This window comes from Lampetra fluviatilis, chromosome 6 (assembly GCF_964198595.1).
Source record: "Lampetra fluviatilis chromosome 6, kcLamFluv1.1, whole genome shotgun sequence".
NCBI lineage: Eukaryota > Metazoa > Chordata > Hyperoartia > Petromyzontiformes > Petromyzontidae > Lampetra > Lampetra fluviatilis.
In genome coordinates, this window is record NC_136280.1 from 18,764,873 (window position 1) to 18,785,707 (window position 20,835).

General features: G+C 46.8%; 1 protein-coding gene across 1 annotated transcript in view; it reads left to right on the forward strand.

Annotated features, from left to right (window-relative positions):
* Positions 1-20,835, forward strand: part of LOC144932969 (IgGFc-binding protein-like) — a 134,293-nt gene that overhangs the window by 102,339 nt on the left and 11,119 nt on the right. Inside the window, exons 77-82 of the mRNA XM_078857371.1 lie at positions 9,780-9,846; positions 10,294-10,396; positions 11,270-11,418; positions 11,766-11,902; positions 13,903-14,049; positions 14,893-15,031. Coding sequence (XP_078713497.1) covers positions 9,780-9,846; positions 10,294-10,396; positions 11,270-11,418; positions 11,766-11,902; positions 13,903-14,049; positions 14,893-15,031 — 742 coding nt within the window. The remainder of the gene's footprint in view (positions 1-9,779; positions 9,847-10,293; positions 10,397-11,269; positions 11,419-11,765; positions 11,903-13,902; positions 14,050-14,892; positions 15,032-20,835) is intronic.

The window sequence follows — 20,835 nt, forward strand, 5'->3', positions numbered from 1 at the left end:
GGTTTAGGGGTTTAGACGGTTTGGGGTTTATAAGGTTAAGGGTTTAGGCAGTTAAGAGTGTTGGGGGTTTATGGGTTGCGGTTTTATAGGGTGAGGTGTTTAGACGGTTGGGGTCTTAAGGGGAAAGTCCTTCAGAGGATTGGGTGTTTAGAGGGTTAGAGTTTAGAACGTTTTGAGTTTAGAGGGTTTAGAGAGTTACGTGTTTAGAGGTTTATGGGTTTTAGAGGGTTAGGGGTTTAGAGAGTTACGTGTTTAGAGGTTTATGGGTTTCGATTGTTGGAGGTTGAATGGTTTAGATGGTTAGGAGTTGAGGAGGTTATAAGGGTATGTGTTTAGGGGTTTAAAGGTATCGGGGTTTCAAGGGTTAGGGATTTACAGTGTTAGGGGTTTAGTGGTTTGAGAGTTGAGGGTTTAACACGTAGACTTTCACAACTAATATTGTCCATAATAAAGTTTTTTTGGGTTAGTCTCCAACACTAAATGGCACTTTTTGTTGATGTGACAAAGTTTACTAATTGGCTGTTTCGGGTGGTGGTTGGTTTAACGACACATTTATATTTACATAATCTAACAAAAAAAACCTTTATGGGTTTAGAGGGTTACGGGTGTAGTGGATTATGTGTTTAGAGGGTTAGCATTTTAGGGGCATAGGTGTTTTAAGGGTTAGGCGTCTAGAGGGTTCGTTCGTTAGAGGGTTGTGGTTTAAATGTGTTGGGATTAGGTTACGGATTTAGGGTTTTAAAACGTTTGGGTTTTGAGAATTAGGGTTTTAGAGGTTGAGAATTTAGGAGGTTATGAGTTCAGAGGTTAGGGGTCTAGAGGTTTAGTTCTTTAGAGGGTTATGGTTTAAATTGGTTGGTATTTAGAATGTTAGGGATTTAGGGTTTTAGAAGGTTAGGGTTTCAAGGTTTAGAGGTTTAGGGATTCAGATGGTTTGGTTTTTATTGGCTTAGACGGTTAGGGTTAAAAGAATACGGGGTTTAGAGAGTGAGGGTTTTGGTGGGTTAGGATTTGAAGGGTAAAGGGGTTGAGGGTTAGGGGTATAGGAATTTAGAGGGTTAGGGGTTGAGATGGTTAGGGTTTTGGGGGTTTAGAGGTTAAGCTTTTAGAGGGCGAGGGGTTTAAATATTAGGGTTGTAAGAGTAAAGGGGTTGAGAGGGTTAGCGGTTCAGATGGTTATGGATTTAGATAGTTAGGGGTTTAGAGGGTTTTAATTGTTCGAGGTTTAGTGGTTAAGGTCTCTGTGCGAGTCCAACATGTTTGTATGAGTCTATGGTAAGATAAAAAGAGTTCAATTTAATTTGTATATTTCGAAACAATTTGTTTACCTTTCCTGTGATGTTTTTGTATTGTATTTTTGTTGTTATTTTCTGACCCACCCGATTGGACGTCTGTGAAAACAGATCGTTATAGCTCATCAGATTCATCCAGTATAAATAAATATTAAAATTAAAATTCTATTGACCTCTGTGCGAATCTATGGATTTCTGTGTGAGTTTTTGGGCCTTTGAGTGTATGGATCTCTGTGTGAGGCTATGGGTCTCTGTGCATGTCTATCGGTCTCTGTGAGTATGGGGTCGCTGTGTGAGTCTGAGTGTCTGTAGTAATGTATGGGTCTCTGTTGGAGTCTACGGGTTTCTGGGTATGGTTGTTTGTGCGAGTCTTACATGCACAAATTTAACTTAAAATGGCCATTGAGGGTTGCGGAATCCAAGTTGAATATTAAGTTCCCTGCAGTGCAAGCCAGCTCTCTAGTCGTGTCATCAAACAGCCCCTTTAATTCTTTATAATAATAAAATAGACTTACTCCAGAAAATCCACACTGAGTCACAGTCGGGTCATGAATATTTTTTTTTATGTTTTCGACGAATGAATGATGAGTTCTTACACAAGTGGGGAAAACCGGAGCACCTGGAGAAAACCCACGCTTACGAGGGGCAGCACTTTAAACCGTACAGGCAAAGATGGCGATTATCCCACTTTCTGTACTGGCACCTCGAAGCGCACGGGAAGGGGGTTTCACAACATTCACTGTGTGATCCACTCACCCTTGCTGCCTTCCACTGCTGGATTACAGGCTTGCAACACCACCGCCTGGCGAATAATAGTAATAATTAAAAGTTTTATAGCATGCACAAGAACGACTCGGAGGCAGGAGGAACCACAGCCGTGCAGGAAGGAAGCCACGTGGTGAGCCAGTACCAACAATTGTCCAAGCTCTGCGGTCCTCTATGGAGGCATTATGCGCTAATTAATGACGAGTGTTTATGCCAGTGGGGGAAACCGGAGTACCCGGAGAAAACCCATGCGTGTGAGGGTGAAACACTCTATCCCTGTACAGGTGAAGATGGCGATTAGTCCACTTGCTCTACTGCCTTCTCCTGGCGAGTCAGGTTATGGCACCTCGACGCCCACGGGAAAGGGATTTGCCAACATCATTGTGCGGTGATTCACCAACCCTCGCTACCTTCCACAGTGCTGGATTAGAGACGTACACTACCAACACAGGCGAATGATAACAATAATAATAACTTTCTACTTCTAACTACTAACTCTCTCACTTCCTCACCAACCTACCAACACACCAGCGACGTGCGGTCAGGAGAGGCAGAGCCTCACCTGTCATACTCCAATGACAATAGTTGTTACGAAAAGTTAAAAAAAGAGAATAATAAAATTAAAATTAAAATTTTTCCACTGATCTGTGTTATAAATGTCATTTCTGTACGATTCCAATCATTTTTATAGTCAAAATCGCCAAATTTGCGGAGCTCCGCTGCAAATACAGGAAGAGACGAGAGGTGAGGCAGCAAGGAGCTCAACCTCCCCTGATTACGCAACCTCTCAGTAACTGGATGGAGCGCGGGCAATAAGCGCGTGCCTGTTACTATCACAGTATGTCACCAATGTAATGTTTGTAGACCCCTTCATTTCATGTCCTCGCCTTCCATACTCCAGGTAACTTATTTCACGTATGTGTATTAAGATATTTAGGCTCTAGATTTGAAGCTTTCGTGACTGCAAAGATTCATACTCTTAGTTCTTTCGGTAAAGTCACGTGGGTAAAATTAATAAAAATAAAACAATCAGACGCCATCCAGACATCCACCCTGCGTCCTTCCCTATGGAAGAGGTATATGGATGACACTTTCGTCATTTGGCCCCATGGCCTCCCAGCATTGAACCACTTCTTGGACCACATCAATTCCAGACATCCATCGATCAGATTCACCATGGAAGTGGAAAAAGATGGCAAACTACCATTCGTAGATATTCTGTTTGAGAGGAGACCTGACGGATCCTTGGGACATTCTGTTTACAGGAAAGGCACCCACACAGATTCCTACTTGAAACCGGATTCTCACCACCACCCATCTCAAAAGAATTCTCTCATCAAAACGCTATACCACAGAGCTCATGGCATTTCTGACCAACACCACCTGGCCAGTGAATTGATACATGTACATCGAGCCCTCAGGATGAACGGATACTCTGAACGCACCATCCGCCAAGCTGTTTCTCCCACCATACAGAAACAGCCACTTGAAACTTCGATCAAAACTGTCACGTTACCATACATAGCAGGCGTGACCAAAAAGATCTCCAAAATTCTAAACAAACATAAGATCCAAGTCCGATTCAGTACAATACATAAAATCCGTGATCTAATTCCATCTGTGAAGGATGTCATCCCTGACTTGCAATACCCTGGAGTCTATAAACTGAGTTGCAGCTGTGGTGACTGTTACATTGGGGAAACGAAACGTCATGTCTCTGATGGTGTCCGCGAGCACAAATCAGATTTGAAACACGGCAAAATTGAGTCGTCCGCCATTGCCGATCATTGCTACAACTCGGTGGGCTCTCATGAGATTGTTTTCTCCGAGACTAAAGTGCTCTGCAAGCCTTCTGGCTACCATCAAAGGTTTGTACACGAAGCCATTCAGATATACAAACACAGACATAATTTCAACCGTGATGATGGGTACAAACTTAGTAATCATTGGAAAGATGTTATCAACCATGCAAAAAAGATTTAATTACACATTTTTGGACCATCTTATCTGACAGGCACTATTTTACTTCACCGAGTGTTAACATCCCTCACGTTTAACAGTACTCTTTATTGTCAGCCAACACTGGTATAAACATGGGCATTTCCGCTCCTTTTCTATTATGTACATCCACAGTTACTTGCGCAACACGTCCCTGACCACGAGTCCATTCATCCCACAGTGACTTGCGCACAAACAGCATAACCAAGAGCGGCTTAATCGTATCTAATTCAGTTACCCACCCAGCAGTATAACAAAAGCAGTAATTGACCACTTCACAACTCTTCCTCCCCCGCTGCCCTTCCTGGCTCCTCCCCCCTTAACCACTATATAAGGTACAGATATTTTGCTGTGACGGTTTCACCTGAAGACGGAAGCTTGTGTTGCCTCCGAAACGTCGTGATTTTTATTGTTTTATTTTTATTAATTTTACCCACGTGACTTTACCGAAAGAACTAAGAGTATATATATTTAGGCTCGCTGGTCTCGACATGAAACTGCAATAAAAAAGCACCAGGGGAGGCAGCCATCACATTTGCCTCACTGAGGGGGATGCGTCTAACACGCCCCCCTCCGTGAGGCCACGTCCCCCTCAGTGTGTGAATCTGGCTCTGACACAAGCCAGTGCCTCCCCAGCCATTGACCTCACCACACGTCACTGCAACCCACCCACCTATCTACTCACTCAACCACCCACCCAGTCGATCATCCACCCACTAACACTCACCCACCCAACAACTCACTAACCCACCCAGCACTCACTCACCGAGCCAGTCACTCTCTAACCCACCAACTCACTTTTAAACTGACTCTCTCAACTACAACTCACCCAGTTACTAACCCACTCACTCAATTTATTACCCACCCACTACCCACGTAACCTCCTACCCACACACTAACTCATCCACAAACCCACTCACCCCCTCACTCATCTATCCACTCACATACTCACCCAGCCACTTACCTACTCACCCAGTCACATACACATCCACTCACCATGCCACCCACTCAATTTCTAACCCACCCACTCGCCCAACCACTCCCTCAGCAACTCACCCACTAACCACGTAATTATTCACCCACCCACCCATCACTCAACCACCCAATAATTCAACCACCAAAACATTCCACCACCCACTAACTCAACCACCCACTACCACCCACTAACTCAACCACCGAGCCACTCACACTCACCCACTCACCCACCCACCCACGCACTAACCCGCCCACTCACCAATACACTAAACTAAATCTAAATTGTGGTTATTTTACCAGGTAAGGCCGACAGAGCTAAACATCTTTTTCAGAAATGACCTGGTTAAAAATTATAGGTCAACGAAGTGGCTTATAACATGTATTGCAGCCAAATCATATAAATGCTTGTTGATTTTAAATGTGGAGGGAAATATACAGGTGTCAGGGTCGGGATCAAACCCACAACGTTCTGCATACCAGGCGAAGTAGTTAACATCTCGCCACCGTGGTGCCCCACTGTCTGACTCTCCCACCCACTAACCCACACACTCACCCACTCACTCAATCACCCACTCACTCACTCAACTACTGAGCCATTCATACACTGACCCACTCACTAAGCCACCCACTCAATCTCTAACTCACACTCATGCACCCAGCCACTCACTCACTCAGCGACTCACCTACGACGCATCAACCCATCCACTCACTCATCCACCCACGCACCCACCCACTCACGCACGCACCCACTCATCCACACAATAAACTAATATTTAATTGTTTTTCATTTTACTGGGTAAGGCCCTGAGCTATAGATCTTTGTCGGAAGCCACCTCAGCACAAATGACAGTTCAAAAAAGTGGTTTTTCACGTAGAATGTTATTGCAACCAAATTATATAAATGCATGTTCAAATGTGGAGGGACAACCTGGAGAAAATTCCACGCGACCACGGGGAGAACATAGAAACTCTAATATCCAAGCGGAAGGGCTGGGATAAAATCCACAACCTCCTGTATACTAGGCGAGGTAGTTAACATCTCGGCACCATGGTGCCTCACTCTCCGACTCACCCACCCACTAACACACGAACTCTCCTCCCATATTCACACACCCATCTACCCAAAAACTCAACCACCCACACAACAATCTACTCACCCACCCACTCACTTATTCACCCACCCACTAAACCATGCACCTGTCCACTCACCTATTCATCCACCCACTCACACACCCATTAAGCAACCCACCCACCCACTCAATCTCTAACCGACTCACTCACCCAGCCACGCAATCTCGAACCCACCAATTCACTAATCCTCTCACCAACTCACCAACCCACGTCTCACCCACTCCCACTCATGCGCTCACCCACCCACTCACTCACCTCAACCATTCACCCACCCACCCGCCCACTCGCCCACCCACCCGCCCACTCGCCCACTCGCCCGTCTATTCACTCCCAAACAACACACCCACGGCTTACCCTATCACCCACAATCTCTAACACACTCACTCACCTACTTCCTCAATCACTGACCCACACTCACAGACCCACCCAGTTAATCACCCACTCTATGTGTAGTCCTTACCTCTTCTGGTAATGTGAGATATTCTTTTACCAGGTAAGGCCCACTGAGCTATAAAGATTGTTTTCAGAAGCATCCTCGCCACAAATGATAGTTCAACAAAGTCGCTGTATACATTTATTGCAACCAATTCCTCTTATTACATGTTTCTAAATGTGGAGTGAAATATACAGGCGTCAGGGTCGGGATCGAACCCACAACATTCTGTATAGTAGGCGAGGTAGTTAACATCTTGCCACCGTGGCGCTCAATTCTTTAACTCACCCACTCAACTACTAAAGCCACCCACTAACCGACTCACAAACCCACTCACCCTGCCACGCACTCAATTTCTAACCCACTCACTAAACCACTCATCCACGCACCCACCTGCACATGCACTCACTAACTCACTCACCCAACAACCCACCCACCAACTCACCCACCCACTCACTGACCAACTCACGCACCAACCCACCCACTCACACTGTGACCTACTCCATATCTAACCCAACAACTCACTCACCCAGCCCCTCACCTACTAACCTAACCACCCACCAACTCACTCACCCACCTACGCACTCAAATACCCACTCACCTAACTGTAAACTAAATTTTGTTTTTTACAAGGCAAGGCCCACAGAGTTTTAGATTTGAAGCTTTCGTGACTGCAAGGATTCATATTCTTAGGTTTTTTCGGTAAAGTCACGTAGGTAAAAACATTAAATTAATAAAAGTAATAAAAGTAAAATAAAATAAAAATCACGACGTTTCGGAGGCAACACAAACTTCCGTCTTCAGGTGGAACCGTCACAGCCACGACAGCTGTATCAAGTATATGAGAGATTGCAGGAGCTACCACTCCGTTTATATAATGGTTGGAGAGGGGGGAAGGGCCAAGTACAGCACACTTTTTATTCATATGGTAAGGTGAGGCTTAAGAGGGTGAGCCTTTGTTATGGTTTGTGACAACTAAACATGGTGAACATGGTAAACATGGTACACCTGTAATAATTGTCTGTCAAATAATAAATAAGATTGGTCAAATAAGTGTAGTTAAATCTTTTTTGCATGGTTAATCACATCTTTCCAATGATTACTCAGTTTGTAACCATCATCACGGTTTAAATTATGTCTGTGTTTGTATATTTGTATGGCTTCGTGTACAAACCTTTGATGGTAGCCAGGATGTCTGCAGAGAACCTTGGTCTCGGAAAAGACAATTTCATGAGAGCCCACCGAGTTGTAGCAATGATCGGCAACGGCCGAAGAATCAGTTCTGCCGTGTTTCAGATCTGACTTGTGCTCGCGGACACGATCAGAAACATGACGTTTCGTTTCTCCAATGTAGCAATCACAACAAATGCAACTCAATTTGTAGACTCCAGGATACTGTAAGTCAGGAACGACATCCTTCCCAGATGGATCTGATTCCATCTGATTCTATAAAAAAATATATATATATACAAAATAAGATGAATTGAAAATAATAAAAGCAATTTCTTATTTCTTTTATTTTCATTACTATTTTTTTTTTATTTTTTGGTTTTCTATTTACGTGACTTTACCGACAGAACCAAGAATATGAATATTCGTTTAAAGTGTTTGGCTGCTTCTTCTTCTTGGTTCTTTGATGCTGCTAATCCTGCATAATGCACGGGCATACGTAGTACTAATCAGATACCTGCATTTCCCAAAACATATGCTAAATTACTCTTGATATGCAAATTATTTTGTGAAGGCGTCCTTCCCCCCTTCCAACCCAGCTTAAATATACGCTCAAAGCGTGGTGGTGTTTCATTCAGACGCTGTCTCCCCGACAGACCTGGTCTTCACCTGAGGACGGCTGCATGCGTTGTGGCCGAAACGTCGTGAGAATTATTTTATTATGTTTAATTTTTATTATTTTATTATTTCCATTCTACGTGACTTTACCGAAAGAACCAAGAAGATGAATCCCTGCAGTCACGAAAGCTTTAAATCGAGATGTAGAGGTGTTACGTACCGGGGTGTAGCAAGCCATTACGTTGCGGTGTCTACATCAACGTCCGAATACAGCCCCGCCCCTCGGGGGGCAGTTGGCTATATAAGGCGGTGCGTGAGAGAGCTCGAGGCAGTCGTTGGAGCAGAAGAGCCGTTGAAGACTGAAAACCAGCTCGCAAGCCCTGGGACTTCCCTGAGTCGGTCTTCTGCAGGAGTGGAACCGAGCTGTGGGTGAGTGGTGGCTGTGTGAGTCTCTGTATGTGAGTCTCTCCGTGTGAGTCTGTGTGTGTGTGAGTCTGTCTGTGTGGAACGGTCATGGTGGGGGTATTGAGGGGGGGCATGAGGGGTCTCGGGTGGGGGGCAATCAAGTTGTCCTTACATTTGGTCGACATAGCGGCAGCTGAAGAGGCAGTCATATTGTCTACATATTCCCAATCCGATGTGGACATTGTTGCAGTCAAAGATAAGTGTGATTTGTAGAGTGTCTTGTCTAACTGATCTAGTTCGGTGCGCGTAAGTCTGATTTTCTCTGAGATAAGAGCTAAGCTAGTTCTAGACAGAATTCGTTTAGCATTAGAAGAAGTTACAGCAGCAGAGGTTAGTGTAAATGCGATTGGTATTACCTTAGAGTCGCGGCATCTCTTCAGAAAGGTGAGAGACTCGATTAGCTGAGCCTCCTTTGTCTTTGGTGTCCCATACTGGCAGGGGGAGGAGTGGTGGTGTTAATGTTGGTGGTATTAGTGGGGGTGGTGCTTGTGATGGTGGTGGTGTTAGTTTTAGTGATGGTGGTGTTAGTGATTGTGGTTGTTATTAGTGGTGATAGTGGTGGTGTTACTGGTGTTATTGATGGTGGTGTTGGTGGTATTAGTGGCGGTGGTGTTAGTGAGGTGGCAGGATGCCCTGGTGGTCCCCATCTTTAAGAAGGGAGACCGCACAGACTGTAACAACTACAGGGGCATCTCACTCCTCAGTGTGCCGGGAAAGGTCCTGGCAAGGATTATTCAACACCGCCTTGCCAGGCATGCTGAGGAAAGGCAGTTGTTGCTTTTTGTGTTTTTCGTATTGTGGGTGACTGGTGAGGATGTGAGTCTGTGTTGATGATGAGAGTCCGCATTGTGAAGTGACGTGTGTTTAGACGTGGGCGTGTCACGCCCCTTCGACTCTGTGACCTTCGCCTCTGTCTCCCGCTCTCCACGCAGAGACCCGGACCGCGCGAGAGACACCGTGAGCTCTGAGCACCCTAGTCTGCAAGTTGCTACCATGGAGGTACATGTGGCTCTTCGACTTGTGTGGTGAAATATGGGTGGACGTGTGTTCTCCCCTCTGCGTGTGCCTACCTGTGACCTGTATGTGCTTCTCCTTGCCCGCCTGAGTGTGTGTGCGTCTATCAGTGTCTCTCCGAGATCCTGTTGGTGTACATGCCTGTCTACGCGTGAGCATCTACAGCACTGTTATCTATCCACTGATGGATGAACGCCTCGCTCCCTGAGACCCTGCTATCCCTCACATCCTGTGATGGAATAATCCGCTAAGCGCCGGTTTCGTCGCACCATCTCTCTGGCGGCTCTCCTCTCTGATGTGTTCCGTTCCTTGGTTGTCGCTGTTATTATTCTTGACTGTCAGCCATTGTTGTCCATCCTGGCCATGGCTCGTCCTGCCCGAGTCCCACTCACTCCTCAAACCCTAGTGGTGGACCTTTTTGTGTGTGTGTAGATCAGCCGAGCTGGAGAGGCTCGGAGTAACGGCGAGTCTTGCACCACGTGGAGTGCGCTGTCCTCGGCGCGCACCGCCTCCATCCGCAGCAAATCGCCACAAGGCAAGAACAGAAATGAGTGACGTCAAGATGGCCACACTGAATGGTGGGACATCACGACGGTCATGTTTCAAGGGGGACGTGACAGTGACCATGATGCATGGGGGACTTCATGGTGGCCATGTTGCATGGGTGATGTACCGTTCGACTTTTGCCATTCTCTGGTCTCACACCGGCGAGACAAGGTCATAAAGAAGAAGGCTGTCTCTGGTGCAGGCCAGTCAATTTCAAACACAATGCATATATTATCGGAGCATGTTTGTTTGCATATTTTTCCACAAGTACATGTGGTAAATGCAGACGTGATGCCTTGCAAAAGGTATCTATTTGGTGTTTGAACATATTAACACCTGTTTTTGTGCCAGAAAGGGTAAAAGCTATTCTTATTTCATAAAATCCTTGGCATATCTGTGTTATATTTATCTAATTCATTAACCCCGTTGTCAAATCCAAGCAACCTAAGACGTCATCAAAGCTGCATATAGCTGGACATCGAACGAAGATGGTCACTGCATCGCACGTTTTCAGATGTGCTTCGGCAGTCATCTGGAATGTTCTTCCGACATTAGGAAGCCACTGGAGCGATGCTCATTTAAATCTATAATTTTTGCGAACTTTTAGTTTATTGTCCTTCTCCCTCACTTCTGATTAGCAGGGTTGCCGAAGCACGGTGCAAAATAAGTTCAACATACAGACATAACTGGAATTGGCCAAAACATCCAAATCCCCTGCAAATTCCTCAAATTGGGATCACACAGCAGACGTAATGGCAGCAGCGTCACCCCCATTCTCTGTAAATCATCTGCAGGAACCTCCTGAAAAGGAATCTAAACAAATGATCACCGACAGCTGTTGTTGTTATTCTCTTTCCTGCAGCAATCCTGGCTCTCTTTGGCCCTCAAATGACCCACCGGGAGAAGCTGGAGCTTGTCGCCATACAGGAAGTATGGTACTTTGCGCTCCGCAACAGATCCCGGGAACCAAACAACGATGGATACGACGACCACGAACATCATTACATTCCGGTGAGACTCGCCACAAAGCCCCCGCGCCGTGGGAGCGGTCACAGGCGCAGCGGTCGCGAGGTTCGTGGCTTCTTGTCATTGCACCTGAAGTACCAACCAACCAGAGACAGCACACATGCACTCTCCCACACACTTCACAATCAAGTTTATTTCCCAAGTTAAGCCCATTGAGCTAATGAGCTTTTTTAAGGGTGTCTCAGCCAGCAGACATCAGAGCATTCCACAATTACAGATTTAAGAAAACCAAACACTTAATAAAACAATTATTTCGTAAAATAATGCTCACACTTCTCACATGTTGTGATTTTCAAAATATAGTCAGTCTAAATGATTGTAATTTGGTGCAGGTCCAGCATGAGCACCTCCACTACCGCTATGAGGTGCTGAAGAAGATTGGGGAAGGAGGTCAAGGCCAGGTGATCGGGTGCCTTGACCACATGAGGAACACCCTGGTGGCCGTGAAGATCTTGGTATCACCATTGAGGTAAGAATTCAGAGCGGTGTTGTCACAAGGACGACGTTGTTGTTCAGTCCTTTGCTGTGGGCGGTCGTGTGATGAGGTGGTGACAACTCGTGCCTCACAGAGGGTCCCCGGTTCGACTCCTGACTCGGGTGCCCTCCTGTGTGGAGTTTGTATGTTCTCCCCCTGTTCTGGATCAGTTCACTATTACATTACATTAATTATTCATTTCACCTGGTAGATGCATTCCTGAAAAGTGCCGCGTTAAGGGAAAGCACATTAAGCAAACATAATATCCCCATATATAATGTAACGATAAAGTTTTGCAAGATATAATACACGCACACAGTGATATGAAGAGACCAATAATGGAGGGTATGCTGTCACGTCACGTTATCATTCCGCATTCCGCCTACTGTATCATACCGCTCAGCCGTGCAGTTTCATAGCGGGCACATTCCACGTTATAATGGGCGCTTTCCTGCATTAGAACAGATGCATTCTGGATTATAATGGGTGCGGTCCGCGTTATAACGGGAGCCTTCCACGTTATAATGGGCACGTTCCACGCTATAAAAGTCACGTTCCACGCTTTAATGAGGTTGTCCCATGTCATAACGGGCACGTTCTGTGTTATAACATGTGCGTTCTGCGTTATAGCAGCTACATCATGGGACCTCCTTTGCCAGTACCAAAAATATACTGGCAAAGGAGGTCCCATGATGTAGCTGCTCACCCCGAGCTCTCATTTGTCTGATAGTGCTTGTCTTTGTGCTGTACGCCTTTTGGCATCCTCTGGTTTCACACCGTTATGAGACTAGACTCAACAGAAAGCTGTCTGGTGTGGACCAATCAGTTTAAAAGACAATGCATATATTATCAGAGTATGTTTTTTGTTTGCATACTGACCACAAGTATTGTGGTTAATTCAGACATGATTCCTTGTGTAGTAAGTTCGAGGAGACGAGGTCGGAGTTAAGGCACACTCTGTTTATTAACTCAGTGACAGGCACAATCGTTGAAGGGGTAACGGCCCCTTCACCCGTACTATGGGAAACCCACCCTAGTACTAAGCCCTCTGTCCTGCTCCCCAGTCCTCCTCTAGTGGGCTACGGGAGGCTGACTGATCTGGCCCTGGCAAGCACAGATCTCGGCACCAGCTAAGCCGGCCTTGCCCTGACAAGGGCAGAGGTCCGGGAGCTCTTGGTCCGCACCGCTGGCTTACCCAGCTCGGCCCTGACAAGGGCAGCGAGACAGGGGAGTCCCAGGGCCTAATCTCCGAGTCTTCGATCTTCACTGGTCAGCTTCGTGTCGAACTCCTCTAGCTCTCTGGCTCCCCGCCTTTTATAGGAATCCCCTCAGAGGGCCGGGGGCGTGGGGGATAACGGATGCGGACGTCGGTGTGACCACCCGTGTGTGTGAGTGTTTCTCGTCCGCCGTTTCTCCCGTAATAACCCCTACACTTGTAAAATGTTTCAGTGTTTTGTTACATCTTAACACCTGTTTTGTTGCCAGGAAAAAGGGGAAAATCTATTCTCATATTTTGGTATTGGCAAAGGAGGTCCCATGATGTTCCACGTTATAATGCCTTGCTTTGTGAGAGCCACATTCAGTCACGAATCAGCTATGGCTCAGTCTCTAAAACTCAGGCTCAGCTCCAGCTCAGCCGTGGTTTGGCTCAGGCTTGAGCCACTCAGCTGCTGATAAAGATACACGAGTGGCTCAGCCGTGGCTTGGCTCAGCTCCTGGAAATCCTGAGTGTGGCTGGGGCCATGCTCGGAGTCGGCTCAATTCACACATTAGGGAATCACTACGTTAAGGCAGCACCCCAAACCCCCTCTATCCCTTGCTTATTTTATCCTCTTCCCTATCCTTTCTGGAACCTTCCATGAGCGCGCTACTGGAACTCAAAATGACATTACACTTGGGGAAGGTATAATTATTTAATTCTGAATATAATTTGTTTCTGGTCATTTCATAAGCAAGTCTAAGTCAAGATTCATTTGTGGATTTTCTCTGCACAGCTCAAAGCGTGATAAATCTCAGAGAATGGAGATCAAGATGGCTCTGGAACTTCAGGGCGAGGGCAGTGATGAGGACTACAACGTCGTCAAAGTCCTGAACCATTTTGACTTCAGAGGACACCACTGCATTGTCCTGGAGCTGTTGAAGTACGTACCATGTGTTCCCACCGCCCCCCCCCCCCCCCCCTGGCATGGTTAACTTCATTAGCTAAACAAAAACTATTTTATTTAGCAGGTAAAGCCCACTGCCCTATTAGTTATTTTCACAAGCGGCCTGGCTACAAATGATAGCTCAAAAAAGTGGCTGATGTGGAAATGTATGGCAGCCAAACACTCTAAACACATGTTTCTAAATGTGGAGGGAAAAACCAGAGGACCCGGAGAAGAATCCACGTGACCAGGGGGAGAACATGCAAACTCAGAATATAGATGCGTCGGGGTCAGGATCAAAGCCCCGATCTCTTCCACACCAGGGGGGGTGATAACATCACACCACCGGGGCTAGATGTTACTTTTGGGATTCCCGTGCCAACCTCGCATTGCGATACTGTGGACCTGGCATGTGCCCCAGGTGCACTAGAGGCCACTCCTCTTTTCTCAATCAGCGCCGCCCACTTTTATATAGCCACGCCTCCACTCAATCAGCAGGTTGGCTGCAGCGCAGTGGTGACGCTTGTGCCCCTCGGTGAAAATCCCTGAGTTTGATTCTCAACACGGACGCCTTTCTGCGTGGAGTTTGTATCTCCTAATAGATAGCTCCACCACCCGGAAACAGAGCCAATGAAAGCAAGTGGTCAGAAGTGCTAGCTTATTCGGTTTATCAGCAAACCAATGACCTAAACCCACACGGAGCTATGACTCATATTAGTCGTGAATGTGCAAATAAAATATTAATATTGTCGTTATCATAATCCACGCAGTATTGCAGGGTATGACACTGACACTGCGTCGTTGTTGTAATTGTTGTTGTTGCTTCTGCCTCTTTCACAGGGAGAGCCTCCATGATGTGATTAAGGAAGCGGGGCTCCGGCAATTGCACATGGGGATGGTGAAAACTTACACCAGGGGCATCCTCAAGTTCCTTTGCCACACCAAGGCCAGGAGCATCATCCATGCGGACATCAAGCCAGTGAGTGGACACAGCATTCAGCGCGACTTTGTTCCGGAGTTGTGTCATTATTGGGGACTCGGACCATAGAGAAAACCGCCCACGTTGGTCACAGGGTCGATGTGTTAGCTCTGTCCATCTATCTGGAAGGAGACAGGGTCACGTTACCTCTGGTGATGATCCGGTATGAATTAAACTGTCGTGTAGAGTCGTGTCGCTATTGGGGGACTCACCACAGAGAAAACCAACAATGTAGATCACAGCGTTGCCACAAACTTTGGGAAACACAAACCGGAGCCGAAAAGAATGATTTTCAAAACGTGCCAAACACGCGTTTCAACTGACAGGTGCCCATTGTCGGCTTCCATGCTGTGAATGGAAAACTTCCCAAATCGTCACTAAATCCGTGTGCCCTCGAGTGTGGTTTTTGGTTCGTAACTCGTTAACGGGCAGCTGTGAGCAACTAGGATAAGTTGTCTATAGAGCCGCACCCTTTTACTTAGATGGTGCTTCAGAGAGCTTTAAATGTGAGCCTTGACGAACATCGCTCGTCTTGACGCATTTGAAAGGGGCACCCCCAATGGCAGCTGTCAGAAAACAGGGAATGTTGCACTTGACTAAAGGTTGACGACGGCACTACGCCTCACCTAGTTCCCCTGTTTAGTATGTACTGTGGTACGTGATTGATCCACTGCTGGCTGAATGCTATTGGCGTAACCTTCGAGTGTCAATTCCTTCTGCCTCTCTTCCTTTAGGAAAATGTTCTAATCAAGGACACCGTGACTGGCACCATCAGGGTCACGGACTTTGGCACCAGCTTTTTTGTGAAAAGTCAACGTGAGTAACCTCACCTGGGTGTGAGTTTCTGCGTGTGGGTGTGTCTGTGTACCAGTGTGTGTGTGCAAGTCTCTTAGTGTCTGTACATGTGACAGTGTGTGATAACGATGCTGTTCATGACATAGTGAGTACACACATACATACATATTTGTTGTTGTTGTGATTGTTGTGCAGCTCTGCATGTTGGTGGGACCCTGCCATTCCAATCTCCGGAGGTATTGCTGGGCTACAGATTAACCTGTGCAGTGGACATGTGGGCACTGGGCTGCACGGTGGCGGAGTTGGTGACCGGCAGGGAATTATTCCAGTCGGACAGCCGCGACGACCACCTCCCGTGCTGCATAGAGGTATTTCCAACTGGGCGTTCATCCACTCGTGATTCCCCCCTCCTTCCTTGAAGTTGTAGGCTCTGGGAGAAGTAGGAGAGGGGGGGGGCGATTGGGTACTTGGTGACCTGGCGAATGGCAGCCATCGTATGTTGTATGTGTGTACACGTGTGTCTTGTACGTGTGGGGGAAGCAGTGGTGCAGCGGTTCGCATGCTCAGCTACAAACCCGGTAATGCGAGTTTGATTCCAAATCACGGCCAACATCAGTGAGGATTATCTGAACCGGTGCTGGGCATCCCCTTGTTCGACTCAGCCTCAAATGAGTACCTGGTGCGGTGTGTACCTGCTTCAATATGGCCGACCATCCCCTCTCTGTGTGTGTCAGTCCTGGCCCTCAACAGGTGCCGCTACTGTTGCTGCTGTTTCTACTCACTACTATAAGCACTTGCCCCTACAGTCTGCTGCGGCTACATGGGTGACCTTTGTCTTTATCTCAACCATGTGCAGATCCTCGGGTTGCCTCCAAGATGTATGATGGATGCAGCTCCTGACGGAATGCACTACTTTGGTGAGTTGAAGGGTGGGGCGAGCAACCGACCGGATTCAGTGTTAGGGTGTGGCCTGGAGCTGTTGGGGTGGCCATGGGGGGGGCCTCTTTGTATTTTCAATTCCTTGGGTGAGTGGGTGGGTGGGTAAATGGGTGTGTGGGAGAGTGGGTGGGTGGGTAAGTGGGTAGGTGGGCAAAGTGGTGGTTGGTGACTGTGTCTCTCCTGCTGTGCATGTCTCCTGCAGATCGTGTGGGCATGATGTTCTGCCCAGTCAAGAGAAGGGTGCCAGGGAGCTTGTCACTTCACGGGGCACTCAATAGCCAAGACCTGGAGTTTGTTGAATTCGTCAGCTCCTGCCTGCGGTAAGAATCATCCCCCTCCCCCCTCCCCATGAGGATTTCCCCCACCAAGGTGATCAACGATCGCTCTCCTCCGATCAGTGGCGGATTGTCAATAGAGGGCGCTGGGGCGCCGCCCCCATCAAGATTCAAGAAATATACATATACAAAAATTATATAAAAATACATAAATAAAATATTGTTTTCATACGATGTGCCGGCTGGTAGTAAGAAAAGCATCAGCATTTAATAAAAACTGGCTTTAATCGGTCAACTATTTTCTATGTTTTTCAATGTGTTTCATGCGGGACGCCGGACAAATGGATGTCTATGTGAGACTTTACATTTTCGGACAGCATGTGACCTGAAGCTGGTCTCTAATTGGTTTCTTAAAGATTCTCCTCAGGGTGCAAGTCGTTGCGTCCCTGGCCAATCAGAATTGGATACATGTTATTTTATCTAATCTGATTGGTTCTCGTCACCTGTCATTCAACTTTACGCTCTGGGCCACTACTGCGAGTGCGCAGGCGACACCACTTCGACACTTGCTAGGCTGATCAAATTTTTTGTGTAAACAATGGCAGCAGTTCATCCAAATTCTGTAATTTATTTACAAAAAAATCCTTTCACAAGGCTTTCGCTGGAAGAAATAAAAAAGATAAAGGATCTCGGACCGGACCAACCCGATTTACAAATCCAGCAGCAGGCCAGTGACAGAGAACGAAGCTACACACGAAGCTTCACCCGCGCTTGTTATGAGAAACGGAGGTGGCTGGCTGGATGTGATGTTAGCAATTCTCTTTTTTCTTTTCCCTGTCTTTTATTTCAAAGTGTCGGCACTGAAGTTTTGTGGACAACGACGGGGGTAAGAGACCTCAAACATCTCTCTGACAAATGCAAACGTCATGAAAGTAGCCGCAGCCATATTGATAATAGCATGAAACTAACGTTTTTGGGCAGAGTTAGCATTGCTGAACAACTAGATGAAGGCTACAGGATTGGCATTAGAAGGCACAACGAAGAGGTGACAAAAAATCGACACATACTGTCCAGGATAATAGACTGTGTGAAATTTTGTGGAGCATTTGAGTTGGCGTTACGTGGCCATGATGAGAGTGAGAGCTCAGATAACCCCGGTATATTTCGCGGGTTGGTGGACTTTGTTGCCTCTCTTGATGGAGCATTGAAAGAGCACCTTGACAGTGCTACTGTATTTAAGGGAACGTCGAAAACTATACAGAACGAGCTACTGGACTGTATGTTGTCTGTTACAAGAGAAGAAATAATCAAAGAAGTCCAGACAAGTAGTTTTTTATCAATCCAGGCAGATGAAACAACAGATATTGCCACACAGTCCCAACTTGTGCTTGTGCTGCGCTACATCGACGACAAAAACAACGTGCAGGAAAGCTTTTTTGAGTTCATCCCTCTGCAGTCAGCTACAGCTGAGTCCATTGCTACTGCACTAAAAGAGCGTCTTGCTTCTATCCTTCCTAAGGATCAGAAAAGTAAGCTCATCTGCCAGGCATATGATGGGGCCAGCGTGATGAGGGGTGTGTTGTATATGTTGGGTGTGAAAATTTTGATGTGTTGTATGCGTGCGTGGGTGAAATTATTATGTTGTATATGTGGGTTATGAATATTCAGTGAAAATAATAATAATCAATCGAAATTTGGCCAAAGGTGTAATTATCCGGAAATACTTTAATCCATGTAATTACGCACATTTAATTATGCCAATTCGAGAGGTAATTGTAGTAATTATGCGAGTGGGTGTAATTATGATAATGCAAGTCGTTATGATAACCAGACCCCGCCTCGGTGACGAGGGTGGGTTATCGATCGGAATAAGGCAATTAATCGTATGCAGTTATGCAGGTGTGGTGTAAGTATACAAGATTAACTTAGATTAACTCGGCCTCGTTGTCTAGGTTCGTCTCATTCTCGCTTATTTAGGTCCCCGGTTCGCCCCGTTATCGCTTTAACATTTACTGAGTATGTGTTAGTGTGTTTATTAAGGTCACCAAGTTCAGATCTCAACGCAGAAGCAGATCTTATGCATAGACTTCAGGAAAGAATCACACAACCACTTCTGTATTAATCAATTTATTACTAATTCAACTTCGACTATGATATAGTATGCGAACTCTCAATCCCGGAACGTCAACACGGCATCAATACAGTATCATCAATGATTGTCTGATTTCACTTGACAACGGCACATGGATCCCGCGTAACGCGATGGTTGTTAGTGGGAGAGAGTCGTTAAAACATGCAAATACTATGCTAAGAAAATCTTAACGTTAATGAATGAAAGATACTTGAAAGATTATACGGCGATAAAACACAATCAAAACAGTTATTATTCTTAAAGGCACCAATCTCAACAGATACATCGCAGGTTATCTGACAACAGAGTGGCTCGGCGGAAGGAGGTGCCAAGAATCAATTCGTATTGATGGATCTGTTGGGAATTTATGCGATTAAGAGTACAGTCCACTAAATATTAAAGATAATACTCTTACAAATGACGGATGGCCATCACTCGGTCTCGAGTTTTTCTTCACAGCCACGGATGGCTTATGGGTTCGAGTGGGTTTGAGTGGTAAGAGTTGTCTTCAATAGTCAGTGTTCGGAGTCGGTTCTTTATGTCAAACAACGCCTGGTGGTCGTGTGGTGAGGGGGCGGTGCGCGTCATACGTATTAGTCGCTCCTCTGTCGCCGTGGGGAATTGGTTGGATGCCTGTTGATACGCTGTCGTAGTTCGGAACCCGGTCGGTAGGTGGCGCCCGCAGCTCGCTCGCAGCGCACCGTCGTCCTCTCGTCACCAGACCGCGACCCTGGCTGCCAGCAGGGGCTTCTGACGCGGCAGGTTGAGCTGTCAAGCGGGTCTTGCCCGCCTGCAGAGGAGACGGGGAGCTGCTTGAGTCGAGCCCCGAGAGCCAGCTGAACTCGGCTGAGTCCCAGAAGCTGAAGAGTCGAGCCGACCCGTTAGTCGCAGCTCGGCTGGTGAGTTCGACCCTCTTGGTCGAACTCGGCTGATGAGTCGAGCCGACCCTTCCGGTCGAGCTCGCTCATGAGTCGACCCGTTGGTCGCCCTCGTGATGAGTTGACTCTCCTGGTCCAACTGGTTTCCAATGCTCAGAGTCCTTTCTTTTATGCCGAAAAATCCCTTTGGGTCCTGCCCACAAGGCGGGGTTTCTTTTGATTTATTGTGTCAGGATCTGTCCGTGTGTAGGTGTGTTCATGTGTGTGTCCGTACGTCCGTGTGTCCTTGTGTGCATCACCCACGATATATCCCGTGGTCATATTCCCTCCATAAAATCCACGAGCAAACAATCAGGTGTTACAAATTGCCTCGAGGTCGTCTCTCTGTCTGGGTGCGATTCATCCCTTGTTTGGCCTTCTTCATGAACCAAAACACAGACGTTACAAATCGTCTCATAGGCGTCTTTGTCCGTGTTGCACGACCTGGAGGGAGGGGCACACTCCCTCCGATCCTCACAGCACACAAAGACATGGTTAAAAGTTTTAAATTAACATTTGTCCCTTACCATTTCCCAGTTATGATTCTGTATGTAGCCTAAGGTGTGTCGTTTCCCATCGTGGTGCTTGACTCAAGTGGCGGTGCCTCCCCGAGCACATACACACTCCCATCCCGCGCTGCGGGGATACAAAGACGGCCGGGATCTCCCTTTCTCTCCGACCCTGGATTTAACATTGCTCTTTTATTATGTATTTATTCGACCTGGTGGTGATTTATCCCGTTATGCT